The 19180-nt window shown below is 39.7% G+C and overlaps 1 protein-coding gene across 1 annotated transcript in view; it reads left to right on the top strand.

The window, feature by feature from the left end:
- Positions 1–4177: 4177 nt before the first annotated feature.
- The window catches only part of LOC144531381 (matrix metalloproteinase-17-like), a 48416-nt gene continuing 33413 nt past the window's right edge, over positions 4178–19180 (top strand). The window contains exons 1-2 of the mRNA XM_078271477.1: positions 4178–4288; positions 4419–4554. Of these exons, the coding sequence (XP_078127603.1) occupies positions 4249–4288; positions 4419–4554 (176 nt within the window). The 5' untranslated portion in view covers positions 4178–4248. The remainder of the gene's footprint in view (positions 4289–4418; positions 4555–19180) is intronic.

Genomic DNA, 19180 nt, shown 5'->3' with positions numbered 1-19180 from the left:
AGCAGCATGTAGGCTAAATGGTAAGGACCCCCTGGGCCTGAGTTGGGACACTTGGTCAAGCCCCCATATCAGAAAGAATTTGCCCTGCTGAAGTCATTGAATACCAGCTTCAGGGCAGCTGGACTGCAGCTGAGCCAGTGCTCTGACTTCACTGCAGAAAGAAAACAGAGAGAGAGAGAGAGAGAGAGAGAGAGAGAGAGAGAAAATGTAGTTTGTTTACTAGTTAGTTTATTAGTTTCTTTATTTTTATGCATGAAGGACAGACTGTACAAACAATGGGTGGTGATTGGATAATAAATAGACACTATATTTGACCAGATTGTAAGAGAGGATTTAAAGTTGGGATAATGTGCAAAATGATCTATAAACTTCATGTAGCGTTTATTGATCATTTTGCAATCCATCTCTTTTTAATTCTACAAGTTTTTAATGTATGTGGTCGTTTTAAAAATATTTCTATATGTCTTACTTTCTTTAGAAATGGATGCCAAATAACTTATTTTGTGTGCAGCCATAGTGTTTTAAAGCCTTTCATTTAATGACTTTAGATCACTGCATTTTGATCTCTTTGATTATTTTCTGAGCTTGCTGATTATACTTAAATCCCAGCACTGAACTGAGCTCTCCTTTACTTGCAGAAAGTGTTTATAAGGCGGTCATATTGTTGCTTATCAAGTCATAAGTTGTTCCATTATTAAATCGGTTAGATTTGAATTACAAACTGAAAGGCACGGTTCAAGTTTGTTCTGCACTTTAATGTGCATTAATCTTTGCCATCAATAAGGTTTCTTTGCTCAACTGATTTCTTTGTTATTATGGTGCATTTGTCCACCAACCTAAAAGCTAGATTTAAAAAAGGGTGACTCAAGACAAGGAAGCCATCACATTTACAGAGATGGTTTTCTCTATGGTAGATGACCTTAAAGTCTTGATTATTTGAATGACAGGAAACTTGTATTTGTCTGCTCTCCTATATCTTTCTTCAACTTACTCTTAGCTTCCTGAATAAATTATCATAAAGAGAGAGCTTGAAGCGGTGGTTGAACTTTACCACCGTGCCATGTTCTTTTAGTTCTGCTTTACAACTCTGGCACAAGAAAGTAAAAGAGGCCACACTCGTTATTTTATGTAGAACATAACACAGCATTCAAAACATTGCTGCAATTGTTGAGTCAAACCAATGTAGCATCAAAGGCTTTAAATAAGGGTCCTCATTTGGGAGGCAGTACGTGATACACATAATTTTTGTGCATTGTGAATTTTGTGTATGTATGTATATATATATGTGTGTGTGTGTGTGTGTGTGTGTGTGTATATGTGTGTATATGTGTGTATGTTAATGAGCGATAAAAGAAGTTTCAGCCGTCAGTGTTTGACCTCTTATTGTTAATCAGAGACACACTCTGCACTCATTTATTTATCTTTTTATTTTAAGGGTGAAGACCCTAGGAGAAAAGCACAAGTATTGTTTGGTTTATTAAATTTGAGATGCATGTATATCATTCACGTTCTTCTTACAATCGGAATCGTATCTTTGACCTGTCAGTGTCTATTGTCTGTGAGAGTGAATTGTTGCTAAAGTTTATAAGCTTAAGTTTATTGTGTTTTATTTTTATTTTTTTCAGTTTGAACTTAGATGACTTGTGGGCAGTCTTTTAAAAGTTATGATGTCAGGGTTTGAATTAGTTGCTGGTTCCACAAAAAAGTTTGTCTAGCGGGTTTATGAGAGTGAAAACAGGGAGTTGCTGTTGTGTTGACAGTCAGATGTAATCCATCACTTGCACACCTTCCAAGAACATAAACCTCCTTGTTTGTATGGGTGTGCTCATTCACACAATGAGCAGAGTTCTAAGTACTAACTTTGTTAAATTTGCACTTTCTGGAAACTTGGGTCTTATTTTCATAGACACAACCATATTTTGTTATCTGTTATGTAACATCATTCTCACTCAAGTAATCATTAAGATCCATGATTGCGGCGATACGGCTTCAACAAAGTCTGATGGGGCAAGAAACATAAGCAGTCAGACACATTGTAAACAAGCCAAATGTTTGTCTAGACCACTTCATTTTGAGGTAAAACCTAAAGTGAGCAAACCCAAAATGAATATTATAATCCCTCATGGCACAGAAAAACCATGCTAACACAATTACAGCAAGTACGGTAGGTCTAAGTTGAAACAGGAACTGAAGTCGCATGGCATGTCCCAAATCTATCTGACAATAATGTATTACATACTGATCATCATACTGTACTGATAGAGGACCCCAGGATATTTTTTAATTCACAATGTGAATGACCACAGTATCCATACTGAAATGGCCAGATATGTTAGCAGGTTAGCATGCTATTCCCACATGTGCTTATTATGCTAACATAACTCATCCACAGAGGCCTGCCTACACAACTTAGCAACACAACTAGGACTCCATTGTATTGTATATAATTACAGGATGGAATACATAATAGAACTGCAGAAACTAGAATTGACCAGTGTGCAACCCACCCTGATAGGGCACAGGTTAGCAGGGTGATGTACTTTACCAATTTATACTAACAGGAAATTATACAATGTGCAATGTTAGACTGCAACTTTAGAAAATAAAACGCCAAAATGTTTTCTTAAGATATAATACTTATTGTTTTGTTTTCTGGAGCTCTCTCACAACCACTCAGTTATTGTTTAGCTACAGAGCAGCTCCTCCATGTTCTTTGTATTGCTATATTGTGGCGTTGTGAAGGAAGTGTCCATCAACCGCACACTCAAAATCAACCATATTTTGTCAACATAATGTCTGGTTGGAGTATACTTAATTTGATTACTTTTCCAACACTATATATTCAAACCTGCTTAGAATGAATGTATAGTATGGATTTGGGAAACAGAGACAGTCTGTTAACTGTGATGGATGTTGCAACAACTCATTTGGATAACAACCATTACCATTATTCTTCAAAATAAGTTTGGCCAACCTGGGATTGATTTGAAACCTATACAATTCTCTGACTGCTCATGTTTCTTGCCCTATCTTACTTCTTTAGTAATGTTGGTGAATACAATGTTACTAATGAAACGGAAAACTTCACTGGCTAACCTTTGGAAAACCTTGTCATCATTTATGTTCTTTGTTGATAGAATCAATTTAACTTCCCTGCTTTCTTTTAAATTATTTGACCTCTCCCACTCACCCCAGGCAATACAGTTTGAAACTCTTTAAGAAAATCGTTTTTTCCCATCCCGCCCGATGGTACTAGGGGTCAATTAAATGCCCCTGCAAACTCTTCCCAACCCTCTGCAGGGATGGCAAAGCCAATGATGAGGAGGCAAATATCAGCCAACAGAGAGCTTCACTGGAGCTAAATCATTCAGTTAATGTTTTTGTTTTTTTGCGTTGTCAATACAGAAGGGAGGTCTTGCTATCGCTCTGTGTCACCACCTTATTGGCTGCCAATTCATGAGGAAGGAGGAGGCGGCTTTAGTTGGGTGGAGACAGATGAGGGGAAGAGAAACATAAGAAAAATCTTAATGGATACAAGTCAAGAGAGAGAAGAGCATTCATCCGTCAGTCAGATCTTACAAATACATATATATATATATATATATATATTATTTTGTGAAACTACTGAGCCATACCATTCTTTGATCTGATGCCATACACATGCAAAGCATATTTGGTGTATGCTATTTGTATAAAATAAAAAAATTAAAAATTAAATTAAGTTTAATAATGTCTGTATCTTGCCCTTGATTGTCTGTGTTGTTGATGAAACTGTTCAGCTCCATCAGCAACACTGTCTTGCAAATAGAGACTTACAATGCCCCTTCCCATTTGTAGCTCTTAGCATAACAACAAAGGAGAAAGAGAAAAAGAGCCAGAGCGGGAGGTATAAACAGAATGACTACAGATGCGGGCTTCCTCATGGCCTCAAGTCTAAAATGCATAACATGTAATCACAACGTATTGCATGTCATCCATCTTGCTCCGTTTCCTGTCTTTACTGTCAGCAGACAGGTACACATGTACAGACTGTAAAATAACACCTCAGGAACTGAATGGACAGGTGTCAGACCTTTTCAGCAGCTTTGGGATACTTGGAGTCCTTGAAATGCCTGGGATGACTCCTGAACTCTGTGTCTGTGGTTTCCCTTCCAGGACTGGCTGAGTAAGTTTGGCTACCTTCCGCCCCCTGACCCAGTTACTGGTCAGCTTCAGACCAAGGAGGCCCTGACCAAGGCCATCAAAGCCATGCAGAAGTACGGAGGGCTGAAGGAGACTGGAGTCTTAGGTATGTGGCTGTGTTTGTCTGGGACGGTTGGTACTTTGGCTGGATGGAGGAAAAAATATAAAGATGAGTGAATGATATAATGCAATCCAATCAAGAAAGCTATCCAACTTTAGCCTCCTCTCCTCTTTAGACCAAGCCACACTGGGCTTAATGACAACACCCAGATGTTCTCTGCCAGATGTGTCTGAGGCAGAGATGACAGTGGGCCGCAGGAAACGAAGCCCGACTCCTCAGAACAAATGGAATAAGAGGCATCTGTCCTGGAGGTAGGAAATATGAAATATAAGGTCTAGTAAACACTATGTTGATATCACTATATTTCGGTATTTTACAGATAAAAAATGGGCTGAATAATATGTACAAAAGGTTACACTATTTACCACTGATCTCTATAATGGAAGGATATGGTGAAAATACACGTCCATTGAAAATAGATCATGGTTATATTATTTGGATAGGCCTACTCCAAAGTTGATTATGTAAAGGAAAATCATCTACTTGAGTTTGTTTGAGGATAATTTATTTGTTTCATAGCCGATCTGTTTATCTCAATTTAATGCAGTTCTGTACAGATTCAGTCTAGAAATTCCACCGTCCCTCCTCAAACTCTGCATCCTTTGAGGAATTATATTAGAGGACTCTTCCTCAAGCCGGAAATCTTCTGCTCTCCAGATCAATTCTGCCTCAAAGGAAAAGCATTTTGTGAAAGTGGCAAGCTGATTAGAGAGACCTTTAATAAACAACACACACATCTGTCCTCTCAGAGGATGCACAAAGACTCGGATGCCTCATTAAACTAATAAATAGAATGTTGTTTTAAGTGATTCAAAATTGCTAATCGCCAAAATTCCCTTATTATTGCAACAAGGTATAGAAAGTTCCAGAAAAGAGTTGTATATACGATTTGTATATACATTAATTAGATCCAGTCTAAGTCCATGCAGTTCTATTGCTATTATAGGAATATTCCACTGAAAATGCAAATGTAAATGTTTGTTTTTAAATCAAATAACACAATAAACAGTAATATGAACATTAACACAACATTAAGATTGATTTAAATTAATTATATATACAGTATATCTTCTGGCAGAGAGTGCTGTGTCAAAAACCAAAGGTCCCTTCTCATGAGTGCTTGTGTGCGTGCGTGCATGCGTGCGTGCGTGCGTGTGTGTCATTCACTGTCCCTCATCTTAATCTTAATTATAATGTATTCCAATGGTGATCCAGTCACTACAGAAACAAACTCTCAAAATGAGGTAAAACCCATTAGAAACTTATCAAAGCACTCTTGCACCTTAATCAAATTCTCTGGTGTTAAGCCTACAGTATGTTCATAACCTTCTAGCCTCTACACAATACAGCTAATTTCACTACTACCTTGTCACATCATCGCCTGCACATTTATCAAAAGCTCTGGCAGAAGCAATCCATTTAGTAATCTATTGGAAAAGAGAGTATTGTTTGAAACACTCTAAACATGTCCCATCTACAACATATAAGTGGTTAATGCTGCACAAGTGCTTTGAGAGGTTTCTGTGGATTAGATAAACTTGGTTTAAAAGGGCTTTTTGCCATGACTCTGGCTCACTGTTTGAATCAATTTCAACTGCTGTTAATCTGAGCTGGCAAAAGCCTTCACAAAGAGCATGATGCCAACTTTTTAGAGCCACCTTTCAAGCCTACAGGTGGTGAAAGAAGAAAGTCATATGTATGACTGTTTTAGAGAGAGCTGTTTTTTCCATAATAGAATAAAATGGATTTGTGACCACCTGAGAAACCACAGCACATAGTGTTAGACAGCAGAGGGGGAGCCAGTAAAACATGGTTGGTCCGGCTGATTCACACAAGCTATCAGGACTGACTCAACAATGAGCTGCCATAAGCTGGAAATCAGAAGAGCCAACACACATACATACAGTATATGTATACACGCACACGCCTATGCATCGCCTCCATCTAGGTGGGCTTTAACTTTCTTTGTCATCTTTGTACTGCTGCCAATCATACACCATGCTCCCGTCAGCTCACTCCACTCTGAAATAAGACAGGTTTGTCTTCAGTCCAGTGAAGCACCTTTGTCTTCACAGCACTCAGATTTGTCAAACAGTGTTCTGGAACAGTTGTGGACTATGTGCTGGCTTCAGATCCAGAGAGATTTCCATATGTTGCAGATTTTCAGTAAAGCGCCACAACAAAAGCGTTGATATTCTGCATAGATTGGCCGCCTCTGTAATACTCTTGCCGTGCTTTCTGCTGCTGTCTTTTTCAACTGATGTTGGAGCACTTGCATAGTGATTTCCCTCACAGCTTGGGTTGGTAAATTATTTTTATCATCTAATATTTCATGGTATTTCTGCTTTATTAGATTATATGGGTGAACAGGTCTGACAGAATAAAGATAATGTGCAAAACAGCTAATGAGCCAGATGCAATCTGACAGCCATATTAAATGTTAGTATTCTGATCAGTCGGAATAAAGAAAGGTACAACTATTTATATCGCTGTAACGCAGCATATAGCATTAAAGGTCCCATGGCATGAAAATTTCACTTTATGAGGTTTCTTTTACATTAATATGAGTTCCCCCAGCCTGCCTGTGGTCCCCCAGTGGCTAGAAATGGCGATAGGTGTAAACCGAGCCCTGGGTATCCTGCTCTGCCTTTGAGAAAATGAAAGCTCAGATCTGGAATCTGCTCCTTATGAGGTCATAAGGAGCGAGGTTACCTCCCCTTTCTCTGCTTTGCCCGCCCAGAGAATTTGGCCCGCCCATGAGAAAGAGAGAGACATCATGGCTTGCAAACAAGCAAAGTGGCAGTTGGTCAAGGCCACACCCCACCCTCCATCTGTCACCTTATTTTTGTAATTATGTCTGGGAGTCATGTGCCAGGGTTGAGCCCTTAACACTAGAAGTGCCGGAATTCCATAACTACTGCCGTGATCGGTCATTTTGACCGCCAGGTTCCAAACTCTATAATCTCTCATGATAAATACCTAATTGCGATATTGTATTATGTATTGTGTTAGGATATCTTTAGAAAAACGTAATAACACCGAAATGTACATTTTAACGAGTTTAATTATACATTTGAGTAGTAATACGTGTTTCAATAATTCATATCATGGCATAATAAACCGTAATTATTTCATACATTCATATCCCAAAAAAAATGGTGTGGAAATTCATTCAACTTAACTCATAATAGCCAAATAACAATTAAAAGTATCTTATTTGAACATTTAGCTATAACCTAACCTGGCACTGCCTTCGTTTTGGCGTCTGCTGTGGTGCGGAGCGCTGCTCGGACCGTGTTCTGCTTCCCTTTTTTCCTCCATAAACTCCGCTCTCAGCTCCTCTGCCAGTTGCTGCATGAACTTCCTCCGGACAATTTTACTGCTGGTCCACTCCTTAGAGAGGATGTGTGCAATGATTCCAGCCAGTTTGAGGATGTATAAAGTTATATGAACATGTAAACAGCCACCGGCCATCTACGTGTTCCGCGCCTTTCACAGAGCGAGCGCCCATTGTTTGCCTTCTGATTCAGAACGGAGTCCATCCACGCCGTAGTAGCCCACGTTACCGACTCTGGCTTTGCCTTCGGCCCATCGGTGATGCCCACACTTGTTACTTGAGACCGCTAGTTACGTTTCTCTGACAGAGACTATGGTAGTTACTAAGCAACCAAGATGCATCTTCAACCGCGCGAAAAGTTAAAAACAATACCGCGAAAATCCGAGCGGTCAATATGACCGTGTATGGCCAAAATAGGTAAAAGTGATTGTATTTTCTTTGCCTTTTGTGTAATGTATATAAAAACAATTTTAAATTAAAATACAGACTCTTTTAGGAAAAGTCAGGCAGCAGCAGGATTGTATTATTTTATTCAGCAAAGTTATTACACATATGTGATGGCCACAGCCGTGGCCACACAGCCATCTTAAAGGCGGTAACCTCATACACTCACATTTATCTTAGTTCATGCTGTTTTCCTTAAGATTGGTTTCTATACCTTTTCAGACACATTATATATTTTGTTGTAAACATTTATTTAGTTTTAAATAATGTACAGGACACTGGATTTGGTTTACATATATACTTTATTAGTTTTGGATTGTCTTTTTGCTATAATGGTTTTCTTTTGAGCTTACCAGTGTTGCAGATTCCACACCCTGGAGTGAGGCATGAAGGCTGCTGGGACAAAGGGGTGGCGTGGAACAACAGCAGCTTTATAGGGGTGGTGGCCAAATTGGACTCTACCACTACTTGTTATGTCTGGGGGGGGGGTAGCTTTATTTTTTCCCAAGATATTTGAGTTTTGATTTGTATTGTATTTAGAACATGTATTCGGTTAATGTTAATTAAGATTACATTTCTTTTGGAGTAAGTGTTTAGTTGTTTTTTTTTGTTATTTGTAGTTTATGTATTAGTGTTATTGTTAGTCTCCCCCTGTGTGTCAAACCTGGTCTGATCAGCCAGTATATAAGTCCCCTTTGTTTCTCTTATGAGAGGTCAGTTGTATTTTTTTTGAGTTTGTTATGTTCAGAGCTTAAGTTTGGTTTGTTTATTTGACCTCTTTTAAGGGCCCAAACTTTATTTCTATTTTGTTGTAATGTTTTTGTGGGTAAAATAAAAACCCCTTTTTTAAATCTTCTTGTGACTCCTCTTGCCTAACTGCTTGGTCCCTGACAACATATAAAATTCAAAACGGTCAAAATGACCATCATGGCCGTTCTAGTGTTAATCCCCAGTTTAACTTCTGCTTACCTCTTTTTCTCTTTGTCTTACACACACACCCATACGGCACACTGCACAGCCAAGTATGTTACGGCCCAGTTGTGTAACAGCCCACTGTTAGCTCATTATCTCATATTGTTAGCCCATTATCACAGCAGACAGCCTGGCAGTCATTAGCAGCAGCCCAGCGGATAACTCAAAGGGATAGGTGTAGCGAGCTGAGTGGAGGAGAGAAAAGATGGGGATGAGGATAACAAAGAGGAAAGAAAGTAAACAAGAAGGAAACATGAAGAGAAAGATTGCATCTTTTCTTTCTGCATTTATTTAGTCTGATGTAGTGGGTGGGTTTTACTGACTAAATGCTGGATTGAAAAAATAGACTTGTCATATTTCTAATGAAGTCAATGAATGGAGTGCAAGAATGAGCACTTTAAGAACATCAAAACACACTTAATTACCATGAAACTCCATCATAGATGTAAGTCCACAGTGGCATCATACTCTTAACATTTTGTGGTGTGTATATAATAGTATGTAAGTAAGTAAGTGGACATAACATGCAAGGATCAGAACGTAAACCGTCATCCAAATTACGTGAAATCGTGAAATAAACTATGTAGAAAAATAAGGATAGACAAACGTGCACAATCTGTCATAAATATATAATAAAAAGTGGAATTACATTGTTCATGACGCATGAATCGTACAAGAAACAGGAATTGTTGGTATTTATTGCCTGACATGTTATATAGTATTTGAGATTATTTCATTCTCTAAAATATGTCCTTCTGTACATGCAGGTTGAACAAACTCAGGTAATCACATCACTGCTGGACTGGATTTGAATTAGCTATCATGAGTAATAGATCCTCTTAGTCAGGGTAGCTTGCACCTTAGAGGCACCTCTATTATTGGCCAATCACAAATACATCATTGTGTCTCTATCACAAAACAGTTCTGCCACCCACAAGAGTTTACTGACAATCGCACTAGGATATTGAAGTCCTCAGCATGTATCTCTCTGCTGCCATTTGAGGCCACCAACCTGTGAAATTGGTTGGTGGAACCTTAAGAATAACTATAACTGTTATTGAGTGTTATCTTATTATGGGCCCATTATATTTTTCTTCAGAATTCACATGGCCATCTCAGAGTTGGTGACTGTGATAGTCAGGGTAACCGGGAAAGGGGAGAGAATGATTTGTGGAGAGATGGTAGACTCATGCAGAGCCTATTAATTTTATGTCTTTCATCTTCAGCCTGAATTACATAACGTGTGTGTGTGTGTGTGTGTGTGTGTGTGTGTGTGTGTGTGTGTGTGTGTGTGTGTGTGTGTGTGTGTGTGTGCGTGCGTGCGTGCGTGTGTGTGTGTGTGCGTGCGTGCGCGCTCTGGTGAGAAGTGAAGACTTCTTGGTATATGCAGCATGAGTCTGTGTTTTTGTCAGCAAAATATTTTCATGTTTGTGAGTGTGTTTGAGTGTTTGTGCCGCTACATGTGTGCATCTTCAAATGCATATGAGCATATGAATCACCGTCTGCATATGAGCTTTCAATTTTCGGGGTAATCAGCTTATGTCTACGGAGGATAGCGGAGCACAGGAGGTGAATAATATTTGTGTGTATGTATATTTTCGCATCACTTTTGATGTCAGCTCATGTCTCTGTGGAGCAGCAGAGCCACAGGAGGTAAGAGCCTGCTGAGAGGCTGAAGGCGGGGGACAGCAAAAGAGGCATTGAGTTTTCTTCATCCTTTTCTCTCCCTTCATACACCTCTCATTTCTTTCCCCTCTGCCTCTCTTCATCTGAATCATCACTCTGCATATGGAAAGGCCTATAAGAAGTACACGGAAATTAGAAGTCAAACAGGTGAAGTGTAATAGGAGATTGTGTGTGCGTGCGTGCAACCGTTTGTGTCTTTCCAAGTCAGCTTAAGCTCATTCACGTGTAGCATGCACGCAGGCATTCACACATTCACCGACACGTAACTCGCCTTACTCATTTGTCAAATGACGGTGGAAATTGTGCCATGAAATTAAATAGGTTGAGAAAGTGAAGTCCACCTCATCAGCTGTCTGTCTGTCCAACTAATTTCAAAGTCTGTTAAATCACTTTTTCCTAATCCGTGGCAGAGGAAGCAAGATGGGTTGCAGACCTGTTTCTTGCTCGCAAACTCCAGACTCTGTTTTGTCATTCAAGTGGTGACCTAAAACCTTGAGTGAAATGCATTGAAAGCTGAAATCAGGAAGCTTTTGTTGCAATCTTTGTTGCCTGAAATACTGTTTGAACTACAGTTAATGTAGCCCTATTCAAACAGGACTGAAAACCTTGGAATTGCAAAACCTGGAAAACATCCAGCAAAGTGTACTGCTGATTTCATGGGAAATACAAACATGCTATTAATATATCTCAATTGTAGAGTACGAAAAAGCGTCTCCAGCCGTGGAAATTGTGCAGGTTTGTGTGCTTCATGGACATATCAATGCAAGGTCGTAATTTCCCAGCCCAGTATCCATACACATTACATCCATATAGGACGACTTCACAATTTACGTCCAATGACAACATTCAGGGCCAGATGTACGTACATTTGCGAAAGTAGCGCCATGGCCAACCCGCAGAAAGCTCACGCTGTGATACATCATCTTACGTCATGTTTACCAAACCTGCAGTCCATCAAGTAATCAGCGCCTTTTTCCACCCACTATACCGTAAATTGCGCGCATTTAAAAGCGCAATTGAATGGGCGATGGCAAAGAAATCCTGCTTGATGCGTGTTATTTCGGCATTAGAGGTGGAGAGATAAGGACTGGTGCTATGATACGGCTGAGTGCAGACTGCGATATTCCCACTGCTGATGCTATGACTGTTTGAAATGATCCTGATGCCAATATTTGTAATGTAGCGAGGAGTTTAACAACTGCTGGAATGGAATGTGAACGCTGAGTCTAAGATTCTATGTCATCTTTGATTTCTTCCAGTAACTGTTATATTGCATGGCTGCTTAATCTGTAACGCTCAATGATTTTGTGTTCACTCAGCTGAAAAGGTGTGATCCTTGTGGCAAAAATATTTTCAGCTCATCTCTTGCTCGGATTAGTGCTGCCATTTCACCAGGAGGCACATGCGAGGAAACCCGCTTGCGGTTGGTTTACACCTGCTTTTAAGAGGTGGAGAATTTTCACCACAAAATAGAGGCGCGCTTTCACGGGGGGGGTTGTACATACCGCGGCATACATAATTAGGTGCACTTTACGCTTCCCCTCCCATCACTTTATGGGAAACTCCCACTTTCCCCTTCAGCCACCCATGAATGCATATGCATGACACGGAAAAACGCAATTTGCCATTTTCAGGTCCCGCGACAGGCAGTCTGCGCTTTTACCTCAGTCTGTTTGTACATACCTCGCCATGCTTTTACGCTCACGTTGCGAAACAAATACGCCTGAAGTGGGCGCAAAAGCGTTAGTATAGGATGACCAGATTTCCTATACTATACTTTATTCCAATAACACCAAAAGAATTAAAATTATTTATTGAAAATGTTAAGCATTAAACACTTCATTTCTGAATCAATGTATGCTGCAAATATCTTTATGTAAAGAGAAACATTACAGATTGTAATAACTTTGCTGAATAAAATAATACAATCCTGCTGCTGCCTGACTTTTCCTAAAAGAGTCTGTATTTTAATTTAAAATTGTTTTTATATACATTACACAAAAGGCAAAGAAAATACAATCACTTTTACCTATTTTGGCCATACACGGTCATATTGACCGCTCAGATTTTCGCGGTTTTGTTTTTAACTTTTCGTGCGGTTGACATTACAGATTACAATCCAAATATAAAAACATAACGGAATATATTGCAGTAAGGCTCTCATGCATTCTGTATTGCTTTCAACTATTTATTCTCCTGTAGATCAACTTTACAAATTATATCTGAGTCAGCACACATGTAGCCTAGGCATCATTTACTCTTCCCTCCTGTTTTGCGTCTTTTGTTGTGGAAGTAACCTCCTTAAATGTGCATATGACAATTATTCATCTCAATGATACATTCATTCATATGATATGGTAGATCTCAGACCTTCTGACAGACTCAGGGCCCCTTTTGGGTCTCTGAATGAGACAAATAGTTTAGCTAGGGAAGTGGCTGTACGCTGCTATACATCGGAGGTGGAAAACCGAAACTACTGCTACAGAAATACACGGAGCACAAACGCAACACCTCTGCTGCAGCATGTCCACAACTGAGCGCGTCCATAAACCTGAAGCTGCCCTGCATTATACAGCGAGAGTGGACACTAAGCGACACACAGGTCTGCTTCAGAGCTCCGTGTGTTTGAGTCTGAACCATAGACTGAAAATGTCACATCACAGGAACTTCAAACTAAATTATTAGTATTGCACTCTTAAACTTTGTGTTGATGGCATCAATGTATTAGACTGATTTGGCTAGGATTCCTCTGAAAATGAAACCTTTCACAGGGCTTTCCTCAAGTAGAGACGGTTGCAATACAGCAAGGTCGGACCCCGCACGTAGCTGCCCATTCTATTCGCCTCGGAAAAATAAACTGGACAAAGTTACATTCGGGGCTACACTCAAAACATTTGGGGCTGAAGCCCCAGCAAAATCGGCAGACGCCACTCCTAGTGTAAACCGGGACATTTTAGTGTCCCAACAGGCTTTTGTCGGGACTCGGGACACGCAATTCAAAATCGGGACTGTCCTGGTCAAACCGGGACGTCTGGTCACCCTACGTTCGTACATCTGGCCGTTAGTGTCAGCACAGGAAGTAGTGTTCCCTGTACTGTATGTAGTGAGGTAGAAAGTAAGTGCAATTAATGTTAATTCTTTTCTTAACCGTAACCAATTGTTTCAGTTACCAAACCCTACTTATACCTTAACCACAGTTTATTTTTCCATAACCTCAATCTTTCTCTAACCTTAACTCCATCATAGCTGCCATGCACAGGTATTGCAGAAAGTAAGAAGTGTTTAAACAGTAACATTGAATGTAATCTAGGGGGCAATAATGTTCTTGTCTGCCGACAGGTTTGATTTTTCACTGTGGACCGATGGGACATGCCTCACCCAACCCTTCACTTTCCCAAATCCCAGTTTTGTCCTCCCTGCTTGTATAGTTTTACAGTTCTACTTCCAATGGCAGTGTCCTCTCACTGTTCAGCCATTTTAATCCATTTGAAAGAAGCAAACAGTTATAAATTAGCATAAATCAGCAGTAAGTGCTTTTGGGCTGTTTGCTGCCCTGCATGGGGTTCACCTCTCAGCCTACATACAGACTTCCCTAGCACTCAGGGCTTAAAAGCAAATACCATGTTGTTTTCTGCAGTGTTGTTGGAAAAAGTTATTTAATTTATGTTTTGATTACAGTTGACAATGTGTATTACAACTCTAAAGACACTACAATTGGACCTCAGTGAAAGCTAAGGCAGTAAAGGACATTGGTTTTGAAACAAGAATAGATATTTGGTTAACGATGAAATTACATTATCTTTCATTGTCAGGTCTCTGCCAGTGAGTGTAAATGTAGTTTTTGGTAGGGTGAAGCCATACAGAAATACAGAAATGAACACAGCATTACTCCTTCATCTATTACGCTCCTATCTATCATTGAAGGCATGATGACCTATTTATCATTTAGTAGATATTTGCTACTGTAAGGGACCGTTTGGTATTAATGGAATGGACCACCGGAGGAAAATAGGGGACGGTCATGTCTTTTTAGTCTTTGTTGAGGGGAGGGTCACCCAATGTTTTTTAGTCTAGGGGGTATCCCATGAAAACAGCAACATTTCAAAGTGGCTTGTTTGATGCATACTTTTCCATGTATTCATTTAAAATTAAACATTGCAGTTTAGAGTTTAGATTCTTTGACCTAGCACGACCCGACCCGGCCGGGCCGTTATTTTCCGCCACTATCCTCGGGCCGGGCCAGGCCCTTGATCAAGCATTTTTTTTAATCATTACTTTATTAGCCTAATTGGGTGGGGAGAAAGCTATGCCATAATGACAAATATTATCTATATAGGCAATATTTAGGCCAAAGTAACAAATGTGTCCAAAAAGTTACACAAGTTGGTCTACAGTTACAAAATGCAACAAGGGTCATGCACGGAGTCTCCTCCTCTCGCACGCATGACACCGGGGCTCCTGGGCTTAAGTGCAACATGGAGCTTGAGGATGTAAAGAAAAAAAGACAAACAGGAGAATTACCTTTGAGCAATTTTGGAGTAATTCAGAGGTATTGAACCATTTTAAACAAGTCGTGGGCAGTGACAACATATGTGTCGGCTTTGTCGAGTGCATTAAGTGCTGCATGCTGCTCGCCTATGACATCAAATAAAACGGGGACTTGGACGATGAACAGACACATGAAGCAGGCTCGCCGTGGCAGAAAAGATGATAGTCAGCCTTCAATGTCCTCTTTTGTTAATTTTCCAAGCATAGGCTACCCCTGAGGGCGAGGCAAGCCCTCACAGAGAAATGCGTTGGTTTTTTTTTACGTCTTCATTCGGATCCATTTGCGATTCATTCCATTCTGAATAAACAAACAGCGCAGTTTACATGCTTCGTCCTTGTTGCATTATTCATTAAGATCATTTTAAACAGATTTCTGTAGTTCAAACAACTCTGAATTGTAGTTGAGAACGTCAGTTATAACGGCCCACGTATTAAAAAAATGTCGGGTTGAAATCGGGCTCGGGCTCATAATTCCAGTTAATGTGTCGGGCCGGGCTTGGGTAGGGTCGGGCTTGATTTTTTGGGGCCAATCTAAGCTCTATTGCAGTTGGTGAGGTGCTATAGATAGGATCTCCAATCCTATCTATAGCGCTCCAACCAGCTCACAGCGGTGTCTGTGAAGGTGGACATGCCGGGCGGCAAGCTTGCGACCCTGGCAGGCACCCGCCCGCTGTCACGTCAGACTATGGACCTTCTAAACTCCGACAGAGTCGGACCAAATTTGCATTTAGCCATCAATTTTTGTAAAACCGCCCATATTTGAGCTCTACATAGTTGATTTCTCGCATAAGAAAGTCTCAGAAGTGAATTTAGTAATGAAATAGCAGACGGACAATATATGAAGTTTCCAGTTGTTTGCCACAACAGCAATCCATGGTTGATGTGATTGTTGCAGCACTTTGCACACCAACACACTTAACTTTGAATTTCTGATTGGGCGGGCCAGCTGTCAATATGGGTTATTTCCCAGTGTGCTTTGTCGAATGGTCATAATGTTTTATTATTTTATTTCATGTGAATAATAACCTAGTATTTGAAGTAATGCAGTAATGCAGGAAGTGTGCATTTAGTTTCCATACATATTGTGTTTCCACAACAATGTTAGTGAGTACATCTACTGAAATGGCCACCATAACAGTGGAGTGTGATGTGTAAGATGAGAAAGCAGAGGTTAAGTCATGTATGTCATGGTTGTAAAAAAAAAACAGTGGCTATCTGTACATCTTTGCTAAGCGTAAACCAGTACAAAACGCATCAATAAATTGTTGGGGAGGGTCATGCCTTTTTTCCCAATCATTTTGGAGGGTCATAGAAACATGTATTGCTGGCAAAGGGAGGGTCAAGTCTATTTTGACTAAAGATACCAAAACTCCTCCGGTAGCCCCTCGAATAAAAAAACAGTCCCTAAGTGGATATAACTATGGAGGAAAGAGCTCTCACCAAGTTTCATTTTTTTAAACACTGAATTTAAATGCAATCTCTCTCGTTCCTTCTCTCATACTCACACCCTGTACTGCCTTACAAGTCTGTAACATAAGCCATTTTTAAAGAGCTTTTGTAATGAGGTACATTTTTTGCGAGAAAGGAAAAGGAGACATCACATACTCTGTCAGAGATGGAAATGTGTCTGTGTGATCACTGATCCCTCTGAGTGTAGTAGCCTGGAGAAATGCTGAAACTTAGGAACTCGTCATTCTGATTCTGACTAAAGTTAGGATTGTGGGAGATGAAGCCATGGGGAGTTGTCAGAAATATTTCTGCCATAGGAGAGCAACTGTGTGTCTGCTTTTCACTCCCTCTTTTTCTCACTCTCCCTTATAATACAGTATCGGCCTCTCTTTCCTTCTCTCTCCTCATTATCTTCTTCTTACCTACATCAGGCAGTTCCTTCTCGAATTTTGTTTTTCTCATCTGAAATAATATAGTTGGTACCACCTGGTGAAATTAATAAAAGGATTAACCATATGATCTTAAATTGTTTAAAGGTAACCAAGATTGATCCGATCCACACATGTTTGGAAGCACGCATAGAAATACACACATTGACAAACACAGCCATTCAGCCTCAACTTGTTCACTTGAATTACAGCTTATATGTAAGTGAGTTGTTTTTGGAGTGTAATCATTTACTTTCAAACCTCTGTGATGAGCTGTAAGGGTGGGCACATGTTTGCAGAGCCAGTCCCAGTGATGAGAGTACTGGACAAACAATCCTTCTGTCTTCCTATTTCACTAAGCTGAGCGCACTTCAGACTTTGTGGTCTTCATACAAAGTCGTTAATCGATTAAATGAGTCTGAATCATACTGGGAAATGCCCAGTAGACGATAATGTTAATAATAAGCAGCCCAGTATGTTATTGGTTATTTTGCATACATTTAACCATGCCAGATAAAAGAGCTCAGCATTAATCAGGAAAGATACAGAACCAAGAAAGATAAATGAACCTTTGAAAGCATAATTTTGAACCGCTGGTGTACCTACACCATGACCAGAGAAGCTAGGCTGGCGAAAGAGCAAGAGAAAACTGTGGGGGAGCGGCTTCAGTCAGAGGTATGAGTCACCAGCCCTCAGAAAAAGTCCCTTATCATAAAAGATTTGTATGAATTGAAACAAGTGTCAAATAAGTGATTTGTGGCTTTCAAAATGCCAGCTTTAATAAAAGAAGGAAAAGGAATGACAAAGTGCTTTTTATTAACACAATTGTTTGTAGTGACATAACTTCTGAATCTATTTGTGACCCAAATGTGATTTTGAGTTTAAAGTTAAAATCCTTAAGATGTCAGCCTATAGTAAAATCAAATCCTTAAACAGCTACTTTGTCAGAAGTACAACAGAAGTATATATGCAGCGAAACAAACTCACATTGTTTAAATAAAAAGTCAGTCATTATTCGGCCTTTTTCCATCATGCCATAAGCAACCACTGATCTGATTTCATGCTGCACAGTGAGTAGTTTCCATACAACAGCAGGAATTGGTTACCTTACTTCATGCAATTTTAGAACATGCATTGTTTCCTGTGAATCCCTCGATTTAATGAAAATCGTAATGGTTATAACTTTAAGGCTCATTCTCTCAAACCTTTTCCATTATGCCCCCAACAAAAAAACATTCACTGGTTCTTGATAGCCTTGCTAGCATCAGAGCACTCTTTTTTGGTATTTTTTCCTTAATGAATAAGATTCATTCATCTTCAACTGTGCGCCGCAATTAATTTTTTAAAGAATGGATTAAAACACCAGCCAAATAGAAAACTAGTGTGGTATCCCATGAATAACAGACAATTAATTTATAAGCCGGTTTATCCACAGATTCTGAAAAGTCACTGCTCAGCTGAACTCACCTTCAACTCTCCCTACATAGTTAACAGTCCTCTTTTCTCACCGGAAATTACTCCCATTCACCAGTATGTTCTCCTTTCAGACTCGGAGAGGAAGAACTTCTGTTTGTACATGTAGAATTATGTCGGTATATGTGGGACATCTTGCCCTTTAGTATTAAACTAGTCCTCAGGGCTGTCTATGACAATCAATATGTGAATCAATATCCATGTTTTTGCTCCTTTTTTGACTAAGGTACATGTTTGCCTCATTTGATGCAAGACACGACACTTGAAAAAGAGGTCAAAATTGTCAATAAAATCCAGCTGTCTAAGACCTGGAGCACATCTGAGCGTGATGTGCTACCAGAATAACCTTGAAAACTTGTGTTAGTATAAACATTGAAAAGGATGTTGATGGAAGAAAGTACATGGATGATTTCCTGTACTATAAAGTGCCTTCAGTGTTTTTTTTTGTTGTATCTAAGCAATCACAGATGAACAAGTTTAAATGTTGGGACACTGTCTTGTTAGCTTTTGCTTTTTGAATTAATAAAGGAATATCCATCA

The sequence above is a fragment of the Sander vitreus genome, chromosome 16, assembly GCF_031162955.1.
Source record: "Sander vitreus isolate 19-12246 chromosome 16, sanVit1, whole genome shotgun sequence".
Classification (NCBI taxonomy): domain Eukaryota; kingdom Metazoa; phylum Chordata; class Actinopteri; order Perciformes; family Percidae; genus Sander; species Sander vitreus.
Note: the sequence above shows the minus strand (reverse complement) of the source record. Positions and strands in the feature narration are given on the sequence as shown.